Source organism: Hylobates moloch, unplaced genomic scaffold, assembly GCF_009828535.3.
Source record: "Hylobates moloch isolate HMO894 unplaced genomic scaffold, HMol_V3 SCAFFOLD_6, whole genome shotgun sequence".
Classification (NCBI taxonomy): domain Eukaryota; kingdom Metazoa; phylum Chordata; class Mammalia; order Primates; family Hylobatidae; genus Hylobates; species Hylobates moloch.
In genome coordinates, this window is record NW_026652281.1 from 145,801,880 (window position 1) to 145,819,776 (window position 17,897).

Consider the following 17,897-nt stretch of genomic DNA (forward strand, 5'->3'; position numbering starts at 1 on the left):
AAGAAGCTCAAACCCTTTATAGCTGTCCCTTATTCCTGATCCAAAAAATCATTTCCTGACTGGTTTAGCCAACCACATTTCCAGTGTTGGCTCTGGTGTTAGTTTTGGCTGATTCAGGTTTCTTAACACTGACAGTACTGGATTTCCTATATTTAGCATGAGGCCTGGCATGTAGTAGGACCTCAGTAAATCTTTGTTGAATGAGTAGTTGCTTAAACTATTAAATGTGGTTTGATGTGTGGTTATATACACCTGGTGCCTTGCACAGGCTGAGTCTGCCCACGTGGGTGCCTTTTTCTAATTCCCACGGAGACAGTGGGGGCTCACTGTGGCTCTGGACAGGTTCTAAAGGCCACCTGGCAGAGACGAGTGTTTTGAGCAGGGCCCTCTTATGCTGATCCCTCCAAGCAGGTCTGGCTGCTCAGATGTGTAAGCTCAGCCTCTTGACCTCTTAAGCAGTTACACTTACACAGATCCTATCTGTGGTCTGACTGCAACTCCTCCAGCCTCCAGTAGTGCCTATTTCTCAGGTGGGGTAGGGACTGAGGCCATTCTGGGAGCCCGAGCACCACAGCCAGGGCTCCTGGGACACTGACCTGTGGCCGAAGCAGGGGTCCCGGGCCTCCTGGTCGCAGAGTGGGCCGGTCCAGCCCGGGTGGCACTCGCACACCACGCTGTCCTTCTCCACGGAGCGGCACAGGCCGTGCTTGCACACGGTGCAGGACTTGCAGCCTGGTGACACCCCCAGGGACTGTGGTGGGAGGGCCTTGAAGTCCTGCAGCTCGTTGTTGATGCGCACCTCATGGATGCATCCATGGAAGCCGCCTAGAGGCCGGTCCGTGCCCTGGCGCAAGGCGGAGAGGCCAGTGGAGGTGGGGATGCCTGTGGGAGGGGAGCCAGGACAGTAGCCTGAAGACCCTCCCCTGCCACCCTGCTGTCCTTAGTGCGAGAAAGCACTTTTCACACATTCATGGCTAGAACTCTGGGCCTCTGCTGTTCAAATGAGGTTAACGGGCCAAAACCTTGGACCTCGTCCACACAGGGACGTGCATCCTTGGTCCTGCACTGGGACTCCTTAAAAAAACATGAATTTGTTGCCAATATGTAATATTAGAAAATTTCCTATAAAAATTTGTATCTTGGACTTCCCTAGAAAAAATGAGATGATCTGGTCACCCATTGCCCTATGACCCCACTGGCTGAACTGAGGAGACCATTCCCCCCAGTAGGCAAGTGCACCAAATAACCTGCTGTCCCCACTAGGCTCCTCAACTCTTTGATCCAGGCCTCACAAGAGAACCCAGGGCAGGCGAGCTACAGCTGAGGAGATAAGGTTTTGGGGAGCTGCTTAACGAAACTTTGGGGTTCAGGGTTTTTAGACAAGTTTGCTGCCTGATGTGCGGTGTACCCCTCTACTCAGGGTCTTCAAGAGACTGTTAGTAAAGACCTAATTTGCTTTTCAATAATTTGTATTTTTGCTCCCCTTCTACACCATTCCCTGTCCACCTTCTACAGTTGAGAGCCTGGGACTGGCCTGGAAGCAGGGCACCCAGTTCCGTCTGGCTGCACCTGGAGCAGGTGGGGCACAGGGCACGGTCCTCCTCCAGGGAAAAGTGGTGTCCCTTCTGTGGCTGCCCTCGGCACAGAACTTTCCCTGGCCTCCCTGCATCTGAACCACCCATTAACAACACCCTCTTCTGGGCCTGTGCTAGTCTCTGCAGGTGGACTCTGGGTAAAGTCTTGGGAATCTTAGGATTGAACGAGCAGTTCTGGTAGCTTTTTTTACACTTAACCCTTTGAGAACTATCAGTGCAGGGGCTGCATTTCAGGCCCAGACCCTGCCTAACTGATGGCTACTTTTTTGTGTTTTGTTGTTGTTGTTGTTTTAAAGACAAGGTCTCACTCTGTCACCCAGGTTGGAGGGCAGTGGCACAATCATGGCTCACTGCAGCCCCAACCTCCCGGGCTCAAGCGATCCCCCTGCCTCCCCCTCCCAAGTAGCTGGGACTACAGGTGCTCACTACTGTGCCCAGCTAATTTAAATATTTTGTAGAGATGAGGTCTCTCTACAAAAGAGACCAGCCTAGGCTGGTCTCCAACTCCTGGGCTCAAGTGATCCTCCCACCTCAGCCTCCCAAAGTGTTGGGATTACAGGTGTGAGCCACTGCACCTGGCCTACCTCCATTTTTGGCCTTTGATTTTAATCTCAAATTCTTCTACATTCATTAATTGAACCTCCCAGGGTTTGAGGAGGTGGCAGAGCAGAGGAATATGACCTCAAGCCGGCAGACTTCAGCAGAGCCTAGACCCTGCTTCCATCTCCTGCCTCCCTCTTCTCACCCTTCCCCGTCACAACATGTAGTTTCCAGGAGTCCTGTTCTCTTTCCTTTCCAAGCACCTGTCCCAAATTCTCTTTTCTCCATGGCCTGGCTAGTGCTTATTCACCTTTTAGAGATCAGCATCATTGTCCCTTCCTCCAGGAAGCCTTCCCTGATTGGCTTTGGCAGTGGCCTGGGTTTCGGTACTGGAGCACAGAGGGTCAGAGAGAGGTAGAGGTGGTAGAGAAAGAGGGCATTACCTCCAAGGTAGAGGGGGCTGTTGATGCCCACTGCTGGCTGCTTCTGGAGCTTCCCCAGGCTCTTTGGAGTTCCTTTGTCCACTACCAGGTTCAGGGTCTGGTTTAGCGTCACCAGCTCCACACTGTGAAACTGCCCGTCATTCACTGTCTCCACGCTGGCCAGTTGAGAAGGGAAGAAAGCCAGAGAGTTCACTAAGTGCCTTCCATGGCTAGGCCCTGGGCTGTGGACTTGACCTGCATTGCTTATATTTTGTTTTACTTTTTATTTGGAAATAACTTTAAACTTACATAAGTTGCAAAAATAAAAACAGTACAGAAGATGCTTATTACCCAGTTTCTCCCATTACTCCAATGTGCTTATGGTTTTCTCTCTGCATTGTATGTATACACACACACATTTTTGAACCATTTAAAGGTAAGTTACATACATTACAGCCCTTTATCCTTAGATACCTCAGTGTGCATTTCCTAAGGACAGAGATATTCTCTTATATAAGCACAGTGCAGTTGTCAACTTTGGTGAATTTAACATGGATGCCACACTGTTGTCTAGTCTATTATCTGTATTCCAATTCTGCATTGGACCCAATACTGTCCTTTACAGCATTTATTTCCTTCCAGTCCAATATTTAGTCTAGGGTCAGGTATTGCATTTGGCAATCATTATTTGTATTCTTTTCTATTATTTCATAGAGTTAAGCAAACTCCATTCCCAGACCACCTTCTCAATTCCTGCTCTATCTGCATGCTGCCTGGACCACTATTTACTCAACACGCTTGTTCTTTTCAATTGCTCAATTTCCCCCTTAAATATCAGTAAGGATAAAGGTTAGCATTGTTCTAAAAAATAGTTTTGATGTGATTTTTATATTTTTTTCTACTACATATAAAACAAACTCTCTCACAGTTAAAATTTCAATAGTTTGCTATTGTCCCCCCCAAGGTCACCTCATGTACCACCAGTGGTATGCATGCCATGTTTAGGGAAATAGTGCCTTATAATACTCATGCTAGGTAAGTTTGTTATCTCCACTACAGAAATGAGGGAACGGTAGCTCAGGGAGGCTAAGGAATTTACCTAAGGCACCACAGTTGGTAAGTCATAGAGCAAGGATTTGAACTGAGGTCCAGGTCAAATGTCCCTAATCTGAAAAGCTCCAAAAGCCCACACTTTTTGAGTGCCCACATGATGCTTGAAGGAAATTCTCATTAGAAGATTCTGGATTTCAGATTTTCGGATTAGAGATGCTGAACCAGCATAATGCAAGTATTCAACACTTTGGGTCCCAAATGTTTTGGTTATGGGATATTCACTTTTTTTTTTTTTTTTTTTGAGATGGAGTCTCACTCTGTCGCCCAGGCTGGAGTGCAGTGGCATGATCTTGGCTCACTGCAACCTCTGCCTCCTGGGTTCAAGCAATTCTCCTGCTTCGGCCTCCTAAGTAGCTGGGATTACAGGCTCATGCCACCACACACTGCTAATTTTATGTTTGTAGTAGAGATGGGGTTTTCACCATGTTGGCCAGGCTGGTCTTGAACTCCTGACCTCAAGTGATCCACTTGCCTCGGCCTCCCAAACTGCTGGGATTACAGGCATGAACCACTGTGCCCGGCTGGTTATGGGATATTCAGTCTGCACATCCCACTTTCCCATGCTGTCTCTAACAGGGCCAACAGCCACTCACCGAGGGCCCAGATGAGCCAGACATGGTGCTAAGTGGTTCACTTATTTGAACCTTACAATAATTCTATGAAGTGGGTGCCAGATATCCTATTTCACATATGAAGACACCGAGGCCCAGAGAGGTTAAGTGATTTACCCGAGGTTACCCAGCTAGTACAAGCAAGAGACAGAATTTGTAGGCAACACTTTTGACTCCCAAATTGTGCTCTTTCCAGCGCTCCACCCTCGGCGGGGGCTGGGAGGGAACAGTGGTGGGAGATGATGGGAGTTGGGGAATGTGATACCTCTTCCTTCCCTGAAGCTCTCTGAGGAGTAGACTGAGCTCTGTCTTATCTATTCAGGTATCAGGGATACATATGGAGGCTCCCTCTCTCCTTGAATTCTCCCTGACAAATCCCTGTTGGCTCCGACAAGAGGATCCCAGCAGGGGGTGGCACTGATTAGGCAGGCAGGGACCATTTCAGAGACTAACTCAGATTTAGAAATCTCAGCAGCCAAATAGGCAAGAGAAATGCTTGGGAGAAGACAGGCTAAACTGGGGTATAGTGAAGAAAACAGAGTCCATTCTAGCCCCTTACTGCTGGATGGAACCATAACCAATCATAGGAATAGAACATCCCGGTCTCAGTTTCCTCATATGTAAAAGGGGGATAATAACCTCACAGAACTATTGTGATGTTCAAATAACAGAGGGTACATGAAAGTGTTTTGTAACCAGGCATGCTGGCATGTGTCTGTATCACTAGTTACTTGACAAGCTGGGAGGTTGAGGCAGGAAGACCACTTGAGCCCAGGTGTTCGAGTTCAGCCTGGGAGACATAGCATGACTACTATTTCTTAAAAAACAAAACAAAACAAAAAAGCGCTTTGTCAATTACTGGGAAAATGTGAGCAGTTATTTTAGTGTTAAAAGACTAACAAGTACCATTGCCTGCAAAGCTAGTGATCCCTGCTCTAGTGCTGATCCCTGGGAGAAGGTGATGGCAGAGGACACGCAGGAGCCCAGGACCCACTCAAATCCATTGGGAAATCTCTCCTCCCACTCATTAATCCAACTATCCACCCATCCATTCAACCATCCATACTTCCTTCCTATCTATTCTACCTATTCATCCATCCACTCTCCTCTCCATCCATCCACCTATCCATCTCTCCACCCACCCACCTACTTATTTATCTACCCTCTTCATCCATTCATCCCATCACATCCATCCATCCTTCATCTACCCACCCACCCTCCTCTGCATCCATCCACCTATCCATCTCTTTACCTACCCACCTACTTATTTATCTACTCTCTTCCATCCATCCATCCATCCATCCATCCATCCATCCATCCATCCTTCATCTACCCTTCATCCGCCCACCCACCAAGTGTCTGCTATGGGCCACCTCGTCCTGGGTGCTGTGGATCAGTGATAAACAGGGAAGATAGGGTAACTGCACTCACAGAGCTTCCATTCCACTTTCCTTAGCTTTTCCTGTAAATTGAATGACAACTTATCAATGTAAGGTCTAGCCAAGAGATAGGGTAGTGGGAGGTGGAGTGGTGGGTAAAAGAGTCCACTCAGGAATCTGGTTTTGTGATGGGGAGCCAAAAAGCCCTATGAAGGTAGAGCTATTTCTATTTCAGAAGCCTCTAGCTGCTCCAAGTTGCAACCTGAGGGCAAGGCAGAGGCCTCTGATCTTACAGATGAGCTGGTAAAAGCAGGAAGGGGAGGGAGGGCCCTGTGCAGAGACCATAAACTTGTGACCTTGAGCCCTCACAGTTTTCTAACCACACATGCAAAAATATGCAGGTATATCCCACAGCGTCCTAGAAATGAATGCTGTTTGGATGCAAATGAGCTCACCACCCTGGAGGTGTGTCAACAGATGCTGGGCAGCCACCTGTCGGAAAGGGGGCTGTCAAGAGACGGCAGCTCAGGCACTCACTTCCAACATTACGATTCAGGGAGTCAGGGCAGCTGTTTTCCCATTATAGACACACACACACACAGATTCAGCAAACACATACCACCTACTCCTGCCTGGCAGCTGGCTCCAGGCCCAGCTCCTTCTCCCCTTCCTGCCATCCCAGGCGCTGGTGAATAGCCTCCAGGGGTACCCAGCTTGGAGACAGTGGTCTGGCAGAAGCCACAGATCAGAGAGGGCTGTGTGGTCACTGGCTCTTGCCCTAGACAAAGTGCTGGGTTCTGCAGTGCCCCAGTGCTGGGCTTCTTGGAGGGCCTCATCTGATGCCCACATGGGAGAATCCTAGGTAGGCTCCAGGTATAGCCTTCAGCCAGGTCATGCTTTGTGGAGAGAGATCTGGGATCACACTGGGCCTGCCAGCTGAGGGACCTTGGGCAAGTCATATCACTTCCGTAAGCCCCTGTTTCTGCTTCTATTCAATGAGTTTTATACTCCTTTTACAACACTGGTTTTTTGGTTGTTTTTAGTAAGAGACAGGGTCTTGCTCTGTTGCCCAGGATGGAATGTAGTGGTTTAATCATCGCTCACTGCAGCCTTGAACTCCTGGGCTCAAGCCATCCTCCCACCTTGGCCTCCCAAAGTGCTGGGTTTACAGGTCACTGCACCCGGCCTACACTGTTTTTTGTTTTGTTTTTGTTTTTGTTTTTTGAGATGGAGTCTCACTCTGTCACCCAGGCTGGAGTACACTGGCGCCATCTCAGCTCACTGCAACCTCCACCTCCCTGGTTCAAGCAATTCTCCTGCCTCAGCCTCCCAAGTAGCTGGGATTACAGGCACCCACCACCATCCCCGGCTAATTTTTGTATTTTTAGTAGAGACGGGGTTTTGCCATGTTGGCCAGGCTGTTCTTGAACTCCTGACCTCATGTGATCTTCCTCCCTTGACCTCCCAAAGTGTTGGGATTATAGGCGTGAGCCAGCGTGCCTGGCCCTACACTGGTTTTAATAGGCAATACGTGGCCTGTGACACCTAGCAAGTGCTCAGTGAAAGGTGGAAGTGATGACTCCTTGACCTTACTCTGGGCTTGCTGGAGCTGGGTGTGGCAGCAACTGGGGTGGGGGAGTAGGTTAGTGGGCCCTGGAAGAGCCTGCCTATGGATTTGGCAAACTTACAGCCACCCAGGGCTTTGAGTGGCTTTGAGCTACCCAGGGCTCTGTATACTCCCACTGGCTCATTCCCGTTCCTGAGGAGGGGACTTTTGTGAGTCCCATTTTAGGGAAGGAAGCTAAGTAACTTGATAGGGGCCACACTGCTAAGAAGTGCTGGAACTCAGGTTCAAAGTCAGGATTGCTTCCAAATCCAAACCCCCCATAATGTTATCTATGCCAGTAGGTGCTCATGGGTTAACAGGTCGCCTCTTCCTGGCAACTTTTAACCAGGTCTCCTGGATATAATGGCTGAAGCCAGTGTTTTTCAAACTGTGGATCCCTGGAGGTTCAGGGTAGGCAGTGCTAAAGGCTCTGGCTTTTTACCAGCATCCCTAAGTCAGGATGCCTCTATTTCTACTTGCATTAAAAAAAAAAAAAAAATCATGGCCAGGCACGGTGGCTCACACCTGTAACCCTAGCACTTTGGGATTACATCCTTGAATTCTCCCTGACAAATCCCTGTTGGGGATTTGGAAGGCCGAGGCAGGCGGATCACAAGGTCAGGAGTTTGAGACCAGCCTGGCCAACACAGTGAAACCCCCGTCTCTACTAAAAATACAAAAAATTAGCCGGGCGTGGTGGCAGGAGCCTGTAGTCCCAGCTACTCGGGAGGCTGAGGCAGGAGAATCACCTGAACCCAGGAGGTGGAGGTTGCAGTGAGCCGAGATCGTGCCACTGCACTCCAGCCTGGGCGACAGAGTGATACTCTGTCTCAAAAAAAAAAAAAAAAAAAAAAAAAAAAATTATTAAATCTTAGCCTTTGAAACAAACTAATGGGAAAATGGCTCTACTGTGACAAAAGTAGAGAAAAAAAGGAAAAAACAGTAACAACCTAAGGTTCACACTAAAAGAAATGACGATATAGTGGTCCCAAGCCCCAGTAATTAGTCTCCTGGAGAGATATTTAAGTATTTCAGGGGAGAGAAGGGGGCTCTGAGGGTCTTCCTCATTATCTACTGGGCCAGACTGAACTGGTGCCAAGTGAGAGGTGGAGAGCTCTGGAGTTGTCAGGGTGGGGCTGGACGCATCCTGCCTGGAACCGGCACAACCACAGGCACTGGCCAGAGTGGCCCATGGCCTTTTTGCCTTTGCTTTTATTTATTTTTTTGAGATCTGGTCTTGCTCTCTCACCGAGGCTGCAGTGCAGTGGTGCAATCACAGCTCACTGCAGCCTTGACCTCCAGGGTTCAAGTGATCCTCCTGCCTCAGCCTCTCAAGTAGCTAGGATCACACGTGTGCACTACTATGCTTGGGTAATGTTTTATTTTTTGCATAGATAGAGTCTCAATATGTTGCCCAGGATACTTTCAAACTCCTGCCTTGGCTTCCAAGAATGCTGGGGTTACAGGCGTGAGCCACCATGCCCGGCTTTCTTTTGCTTTTAATAATAATGGTGGATACGTGTTAATCCCTTAGTAGAGGCCAGGCATTTTGCTACCCTATGCTAAGCAGTTAACTTGCATTCTCTTATTTAACCCTAACAACCCCCAGGAAGGAGGCACACTTTTTCCTCCATTTTTCAAATAAACGACTTGAGGTTCAGAGACTTTAGGTGCTCAGCCTCAAGTCTTAAGGGACTTGAGGGAGGAAGGGTTTGTTAATTCCTCTAGGTGCTGGTTGCTCTAACCTGAATGCTGAGTCGTGACCACTAGGTGGCGACAGAGCCTCACAGTAACAAAAAGTTCCTGGGATTTCGGGTAGGCGGCAAGCGGAGACCTCAGGCCCCACTGCAGCAACCCCCTACTCCTGTAGCACAGCCCACACTCTCTCTGCTCTGTCCTTCATGTCCCGGAGCCAGCATGGTGGGAGAGCTGGTTTGGGTGGAAACCTGACCCGGATTTAAATCCTAGCTCTGCCACTTACTGGGCTTCTAACATGAGGCTTCTCATCCCTAAAACAGGAGTGAGGATCCAATGAGACAAAGACCTTGGCAGTGGATAGGATTGTAGAAATCAAGACTCATAGAGCATGCACTGCGTTGCATTCAAAGAGCACACCCACGCGGTGTTTTAAAATGGCCAACATTCAAAAACTTAGATATCTCACATAAAAACCCCAGTGGTCCCGCTTCTCTTGATAATCTGTGTTCCCGCATGGCAGTGTCTGCTGGAGCTGAGGTCAGCCACTCCTTTGGATGGGGCTCCACCCTCTAGGCTACTGTAGCCCTCACCATTCCCTATGAGGACTCCAGCCCATTTTCCCCACGTCTGTTACCTATGTGGCCATTTGGCCTTGCTGGCATGTGAGTCTGGCCTTCTCACAAGTCTCAGTGCCAAGGAACAGTGAAGTCTGTCCCCATTCTGGGGCAAGGAGGGGCTCAGGTGGGCTTTTCTGTGTATTTGCCCTGGGGCCTGGAATAGAATCTTCATGTGCCCTCGTCACCATTTGTGATTATGGCTGTGCAGATGAACACCATCAGGCATGGGCAGAATGGAGACCATGGAATCTAACCTGCAGGTCCCTGCTGGGAACCCAGGCTGCCATCCTCACTCTGAAGCTGGTCAATGGGCCTTAGCCAAAAGCTGGTGGCTGCTAACTCCCCCAGTTAGAATAGCTTTGGTTGGGCTCCCTGGCTCTGGCCCTGAGGCCAAGGTGGCCTTCCTGGGTGGCTAGAGGTTATTGTACTGATGCTGAGGAGGAGATCTCATTTTTTGTGGCTAAACTGGCCTCCTGGCCCCCTCAGCTGCTGGTCAGCTCAGCCTGTGCCCTCCATTAACCCCAGCCCTCCCACGTGGCTTCCATGCAGGTTGATGGGGCCTCCTCCTCCCCAGGGCTTCCTCGCTGCTCAGTCTGAGAAAATGATTCTGAGGCACAGGTCATGTCTCAGCTCAAACACCACCTCCTCCTCCAAGGTCCTCCAAGCAAAAATATTTGCTCCTGGTGGGCACAGTGGCTCACACCTGTAATCCCAGCACTATGCGAGGCCAAGGTGGGTAGACTGCTTCAGCCCAGGAGTTCAAGACCAGCCTGAGCAACGTGACGAAACCCTGTCTCTTCCAGAAAAAAACAAAAATTAGACGTTGTGATGCACACTTGCAGTCCCAGCTACTCAGGAGGCTGAGGTAGGAGGATCACTTGAGGCTGGGAGGTGGAGGTTGCAGGGAGCTGTGATCATGCCACTGCACTCCAACCTGGATGACACAGTGAGACACTGTCTCCAAGAAAACCCAAAAAACAAAAAAACTTTGCTTCATCATTGGTGTTCCTGTAGCATGACACCAGTGTCTCCAGTGAAAATGATTTGATTCTGCTGTGGAACCACTGCTTGTTGATATGTGTGTCTTCCTCCCTGGACTGTGTTTGTTTAGCTCTGTGGCCCCTGCACCTAGCCCAGGGTCTGGCCCAAACATGGGGCCTGGTAGATGTGGAATAAGTGAGAGTGTACTAATGGGAACAGAAACAGGGCTGCCTCAGGGAAAAGTGTTTGGAAGCAAAACCATTTTAATATGGAATTGCTAGAGCCTTGGGCCCCTGAGGATTGTAAACTGAATGAAGGGTACTAAAGATCTGTTACAGGCTCAGCATGAAGATCTAGGCCAGGAGTGCCAGGGCATCCTTAGCTTGGTTTCCCCATGGCTAAGACAGAGCCTGGTGTCTCTCCAGGGCCACCTACCTGCTCAAACTCAGGGCTCCCTGATAGCAGCTTCTGGATAGCAATTCTCTGACTTTCCATTTCATAACTCAAAACAGTGCTGCGACAGTCTTACCACCACCAGCCCTCTACCAAATCACCAGCCCTGACAGCTAACGTCAGCAGAGGGCAAAGGCTGGGCTCTGCTTGGGAAGGCCCCCAGCTCAGGGCAGGGCTCAGCTGCTTCTGGAAGCCTGGCTTTCACCTTCTGTCCTTGATGTGTCTGTGTAAAGGCTTAATTTGCCAAGTACTACCTCCAGTGTTATTTCAACCCTCAGTGACTCCCCTAAGAGGTACATCCTGCTATTGCTCACATTACATGGGAAGGGGGAGGGGGGAAAACTGAGGCACAAAGAGGCTGAATCACTTGTTCACATCTGGATTTATGTGATAGCAAATGCTTCACAGGCTGTCCTGGCCGTGCCTTCTTGGCTCTCTGTCCTCTCCACTTAGCCAGGACCTGTGGCTCTAGGGACACAGATGTTAGGCGGCCCAGGCTCTAGGGAGACCACCAGGGTGAGCTCTTTCTTCTGGTGTCCACTGTGCCCAACTGTCCTAACCTGCCTGATCTTTACGCACCTTCCACCGGTAGCCTCCTGCTCTGGTCAACACCCTTTTCCTTGCCCCTCGTCTGTCTTTGCTGTCCTCCCAGCATGGCTTGCCCACTTGTTCTCTCTGCTCTTACAAGTTCTTCCCTTTCTTCAAGGCCCAACTCAGACTGCTCTTTCTGCAGGAAGTTTTTCTGTGGAAACTGGCGTTTCCTAGACTTGTGCATTAGAATCACCTGGAAGGCTCTCTGAAGCACAGGTGTGTTGGGGCCAACCCCTAGGGTTTTGGATTCAGTAGTTCTGGGGTAGAGTCTGAAAATGTGCATTTCTATCATATCTGCAGGTGATGCTGGTGCTGCTGCCTTGGGGACCACACTTTGAGAACCACTGGTTTTAACCAATGGCTTTCAAATTGGGTTTGTTGGATGACTTATCAGGGGCCTTGACAACAGCGTGTGTGGAGGGGGGATCTTTGCTTCAACCCTGCAGAGTGGTTTTGCTTCTAAGTATTTACGATTCTTAAGTTCAATAGAAGATTTTAATGGAAGAAAAGATTTAGTTAGCAGGGGGAAAAAAAAGTCTGAAAGTTGCAGCTCTTCACCAATCCCTATGAAATATGCTCTTGCCTCTGAGGGGACAGTGTGGCCTCTGTTTTGTACTGTGGCTTCCCTAAGGTTTGGCTCTCCTTCTACTGGTAGTTTGACATGCTTTTAGGTGTAACACAGACATTTTTAACTTTTAGTAGTCATTTTTATAACTATTATAAACATCTTTGTAACTAAATTTTTATTTTAATATTTAGTATTTATTTTACTGAGAAGCGGAAAAAAATCTAACATATCCAACTAGCGTATCTGTGATTCCCCAGATGATCATTCCTTAAGGAACAGCTATATGCAAAAAGTGAGCGGTTGGCTGGGTGCAGTGGCTCACACCTGTAATCCCAGCACTTTGGGAGGCCGAGGCGGGTGGATCACCTGAGGTCAGGAGTTCAAGAGCAGCCTGGCCAACATGGTGAAATCCCATCTTTACTAAAAACACAAAAATTAGCTAGGCATGGTGGCATGAACCTGTAATTAATCCTAGTTACTAGGGAGGCTAAGGCAGGAGAATTGCTTGAATCTGGGAGACAGAGGTTGCAGTGAGCTGAGATTGCTCTATTGCACTCCAGCCTGGGCAAGAGAACAAGACTCCATCTCAAAAAAAAAAAAAAAAAAAAAAAAAAGAGCACTTGAAAGTTGCTGTAAAGCAGCATCTGAAGTGAAAGTCCAGCTGCCACACCCATCACACACAAGCCAGGGTGGCTGTTGGAGAGGCTGAAGTTTAGGAAAAGCTGCCCTTCAGGACGGTTTGAAAGTCTCCTAAGGGGTGGCCCTGCTCTCTCCGTGCCCTTGAGTTTCTTCCCCTTGAGTTGCATGCTAATTTTGCCCTGTTGTCTTTCTTAAACTAATGAAAGATTAAGATGACATTTTGAAAAGGGCACCTCATTAAGCAGCCTCGTCCCCACTGCAGTGCGCACTCCCGCACAGTAGCCAGCTGCCTGTTTATCTTATGGTGATGAGGTGTCACCTCCCCTCTGCGGGCCTGCCTTCCTCTGCCTCTTCCTCTGACACGCCTTTCTCCTTCCCACTCACCACTCAGCGGCGAGGAGGAAGTGTGTGTGTGCATGCATGTGCATGGTAGGGGCGGGGAGAAGGGACACCCGATTTCTCCTGAATCCCCCTTCTGAGTTGCAGGCCCAGAGGCAGAAGGATGCGGAGGAACACACAATGGGTCAGGAGGGAGAGAGGCCCTTACCTGTACACTGTGGTTGGGGGGGAACTCAGGCTGTCATAGACCAGCCGCACGTGGCCCTGGTACAGCTCCAGTGCCAGGGGGTCATTGTCTCCTTTGTAGAGAAGGATGCCATTGTCCTTGTCAGTGGCCACCTAGAAAAAGCAGCTGGGGCGTGTTAGTAAGGGCTTACCTGAGACTGAACCTTCCCTGCCCATTTCACAGAGCCCTCTTCCAGGCAGCAGCTTCTGAATCTGTGCTGCGTCTAAATTCACGTCCATCTTTCCTCCTTCATCTAGTCAGTAAATCCCCAGAAGGTAAGGCCTAGACTTATACCTCAGCAAGTGCTGACTGAGCAAACCAGTTCAACACATTTTTATTGAGTGCCTACTGTGCACCACTATGTTCATATATTAATGTATGTCAGGAGGCCCGAACTCTAATCTGCCCTCTCCCTCTGGTGCATAACATGATCCCGCCCAAGTTCAGGCCCTTCTTTGGTTTCTCTGTATAAAGTAGAATAATAAGTTTTTTTGTTTTTTTTTTTTTCGAGGCGGAATCTTGGCCCAGGCTGGAGTGCAGTGGCACAGTCTTGGCTCACCGCAGCCTCCGCTTCCTGGGTTCAAGCGTTTCTGGTGCCTCAGCCTCCTGAGTAGCTGGGACTATGGGTATGTACCACCACACCCTGCTAATTTTTGTATTTATAGTAGAGACGGGATTTCACCATGTTGACCAGGCTGGTCTTGAACTCCCGACCTAAAGTGATTCACCCCCCTTGGCCTCCCAAAGTGCTGGGATTACAGGTGTGAGCCACTGCACCTGGCTAATAAGAGTTATAAAGAAAATGCTAACAATGGTAATTAATTCAGTGTTTGCTAGGAACCAGGCACTATGCTAAGAGTCATCTGGGGAATTAAAAAAAAAATTCCAGTGTCTAGACTTTACCCCAGACCAGCTACACATGAATCTCTTGTGGGTGGGGCCCAGGCAAAGATAATTTTATTTTTTATTTATTTATCTTTTTGAGACAGAGTCCTGCCCTATTGCCCAGGCTGGAGTGCAGTGGCATGACCTCGGCTTACTGCAGCCTCTGCCTCCCAGATTCAAGTGATTCTCATGCCTCAGCCTCCCAATAGCTGGGATTACAGGCATGCACCACCACACCCTGCTAATTTTTGTATTTTTAGTAGAGACTGGGTTTCACCATGTTGGCCAGGTTGGTCTCGAACTCCTGACCTCAAGTGATCCACCTGCCTCAGCCTCCCTAAGCGTTGGGATTACAGGCCTGAGCCACCACACCTGGCCAAAGATAATTTAAAAAGTTCTCGAGGTGATTCTAAAGTATTGCCAAGGCTGAAAGTTGCTGGTTTCAGAAGTTGCACTCACAGCCAGCCACCCGGAATGAGATTCTTGGATTAGTGGATGGACCTCAGACAAGGGGTTTTGTCTGTCTTGAACTGAATCCCAATTCCACAGCACAGTGTCTGGTGTACAATAGTTGAATGCATATTTTCTGGAGGAATGAGTGAATGAGGCTGGAAGTGGGGGCTCCAGTTTGCAGCGGGAACTGGTCAGGAGTTATCTATAGAACTCTCTGGATGAGTTGGTCCAGGTGTCCTCAAGCTGAGTGTTGTCCCTGATGGTGCTTTACTGCTAAGATGGGGCATTCCAGCAATTTTCTGAACAATCAGAGCTTGTGGGCATGTTGAGGTCCTTCCAAGGGCAGGGCAGGGCAGGACACACCTGCAGGGAGATGTTGGCCTGGGGTCGGACCTTGGCGGAGGCCAGTTCCACGTAGGAGTCCTTGCCCACGAAGTTGACGGTGATGAGCTTCTCGCATCTGGGGCCGGCGAAGCCTGGTGGGCAGCGGCAGGTGGGCTCCTGCTGCACCACGATGCACTGGGCCCCGTTCTGGCACTCGTACTGGTCGCACGGGCTGGTCTGCAGCAGGACCATGGGTGGGGGGTGCTCGCAGAAGGGTCCACTGGAAGGCGGGAGAGAATGGGGAGGGAGATGGGAGAATGGCCAAGAGGAGACAATCACAATTACTCAGGCCAAAGAACCTCGAGCAGAGAGGTAGAGTGAGATGGGAAATGATACTAGTTCTAGGGCCTAGTTCCAGCCCTGCCACTAACTGGGGCAAGACCTTTTCCTTCTTTAAGTCCCATATTTCCTATTTTTAAGAGAGTTGGGGGTAGCCATGGTGGCATGAGCCTGTAGTCCCAGTTACAGGGGAGGATCGCTTGAGCACAGGAGTGTGAGTTCAGGCTGCGGAACAGAGCAAGACTCCGGCTCCAAGAAATAAAATCATGGAGTTGGACTAGAGTAGAGGTCCCTAAATTTCAGTGTCATTAGAATCGCCTGGGGGTGATTTCTTAAAAGAGCACATTCCTACCCATGGAAAGATAAATGGATAAACAAAATGTGGCACATCCATCCAATGGAACATTGTTCAGCAGTAAAAACAAAGGGAATTCTGACATACCCAACAGCATGGCTGAATCTTGAGAACATTATATACTAAGTGAAATAAGCCTGACAAAGGACAAATGCTGTATGTGTCCATTTATATAAAGCATCTAGAGTAGCCAAATTCATAGCAACAGAAGTAGAATAGAGGTTACCACTGAGGAACCATCATGTTTGTTCTTCATCCTAGAAAGAAGATTCTGGCCAGTGTGGCCATGTGGCTACCTCCACCTTGCAAGCTGGGCTTCAAGATGGTGGCATCTTCCATTAGATGGACTCCTACCCAAGCATGACATTATGTGAGCTGAACCTAAGCCCAGCTTTCACGTGGAGTTGCCACAAGTAGCTCTTCTCCCATCTACAATGTGGGATCACCAATATCTGCTCTATTTCCCTCATGGGGACATGTAAGGACTGCAAAGGTGTCAGGGGAATAAAGGCGTCACTCAGAGCCAGGGCTACAGCCACCTGGGCCTGAGTCTCCATCCTGGCCACCTTAGCCAGTCAGCCCCAGCCCCTGCCACCTGGCCCAGGCTGTCTCCTTCGTGAGGTGCCCTCCTGCCTTACCTGAAGCCCTGGGGGCAGGTGCATGTGTAGCCATTGATTGTGTCCACGCACTGGGCCCCGTGGCGGCACTTGTGGGCCACACAGTCATCATTGTCTGTCTCACAGAGCTTCCCACTGTAGCCAGGGACACACTCGCACCTGGAACATAGGCAGAGGCAAGGCCATTCCTCAAGGCAAGGCCAGCTTCCAGGCAGTCACTCTCCAGCCCCCCTCAGCAGGGGGCCTCTCCCCATCTCTTCTATCTACCCAAGTTCCTTTGGGATCTGCAAAGCCTGGCTCTACAGCAGGTTTCCCTGGTGGCCCATGGCCTTTGTTCCATTCATGGTGGGGCGAGTCTTGTATTCCAGAGCCAGGGTGAGGAACACAGGGTTGGACTCATCCAGTTTTTGGCTTGGATCTGCCACTTCCTACATGAAACTGACATTTCATTCAGTTTGGTCCTTCCTTTGGGTCAGGCACTGTGCTATGCCCCTTTCAATGAGTTCTCATTGAGGCCTCTCAGGACCCTGTAAGGGAGGGTCTACCATACTCCATCTTAAGGAAGAAACCAGAGGGCAGAGAGCACTGCAGGCACTTCCCTGAGGACCCCCACACCCCCATCGAGTGATTAATACTTAGTTTACACTTGCGTGTCAGAAACTGTTCTAAGTGGATCAGTCACTCATTACCTCTCTGTGTTTCAGTTTCTTCATCTTTAAACGCAATTGATAAATAACTCCACCTCTTATGGTTGCTTTAAAAATGATATGATATACTTTGTGTAGTGCACTAAACATTAAGTAAATATTCAACATGACATGTAGAAGATGAATGAAGAGGAATACGATACTATTTGCACTCTGAGATTCAGACCAGTATGAGAAAGGCACAAATCTCTTCTGCCTTAATAAGTGGCTCATATTACCTGGGCAAGAGGATGGGAACACCTGCACCACCCCAGGCCCTGCACACCAATCTGGCCCTTCCTAAAAGGGTGGTGCGTCAGCAATTTCATTATCACCCCTTCTAGACAAGGTTTAAAACCTGGCCAGAGGAAGCTGCCCCGGCTAAAACCTGGCCTCCTTGAGTGTGGGCCAGAAACATGCATCTCTGGGCTCCTCTGTCTGGGGCAACATTCAACCAAAATCCAAGCATAGAAACACACTTGAAGGCATCGAGGGGCTGAGTCACAGAGGCTTAGGTGCACCCACAGGCACATATAAGCAAATGCTTACTGGCGCTTCTGCCTTCTGCAAAGCCTGTGTACCTTTCTGGGCCCAACAGCTGAATTCTAGTGGGCAGAGTAAAAATAATAGCCACGGCCTATCCAAGTCAGAGGAGGAGGCGGCATGGGCAGAAGGAGGTGACAAAGGCAGGGAGGTGAGGGTGGCGGGGAAGCAAGCTCTCTGAACTCTTAGATTGTCTTATAAGCAGCCCCATGGAAGAATCAGGGCAAAGGAATGGTCCTCCCTCATACCTCTCCTCCCTCTCCTCTTTAGGAATGGATAGAAGTGGGGTGGAATCCACAAGTGGCAACCCCACTGGC

At 49.4% G+C, this 17,897-nt stretch overlaps 2 protein-coding genes across 3 annotated transcripts in view; both read right to left on the bottom strand.

The window, feature by feature from the left end:
• PANK3 (pantothenate kinase 3) overlaps positions 1-17,897 on the bottom strand; it is a 211,112-nt gene that overhangs the window by 119,041 nt on the left and 74,174 nt on the right. The window lies entirely within an intron of this gene.
• SLIT3 (slit guidance ligand 3) overlaps positions 1-17,897 on the bottom strand; it is a 652,947-nt gene that overhangs the window by 8,836 nt on the left and 626,214 nt on the right. Inside the window, exons 30-34 of one of the 2 annotated variants that reach the window (XM_032158593.2) lie at positions 16,373-16,510; positions 15,080-15,320; positions 13,361-13,491; positions 2,579-2,733; positions 597-882 (exon numbers count right to left, since the gene is read on the bottom strand). In XM_032158593.2, coding sequence (XP_032014484.1) covers positions 597-882; positions 2,579-2,733; positions 13,361-13,491; positions 15,080-15,320; positions 16,373-16,510 — 951 coding nt within the window. The remainder of the gene's footprint in view (positions 1-596; positions 883-2,578; positions 2,734-13,360; positions 13,492-15,079; positions 15,321-16,372; positions 16,511-17,897) is intronic. The other variant, XM_032158594.2, reaches the window with a different exon arrangement.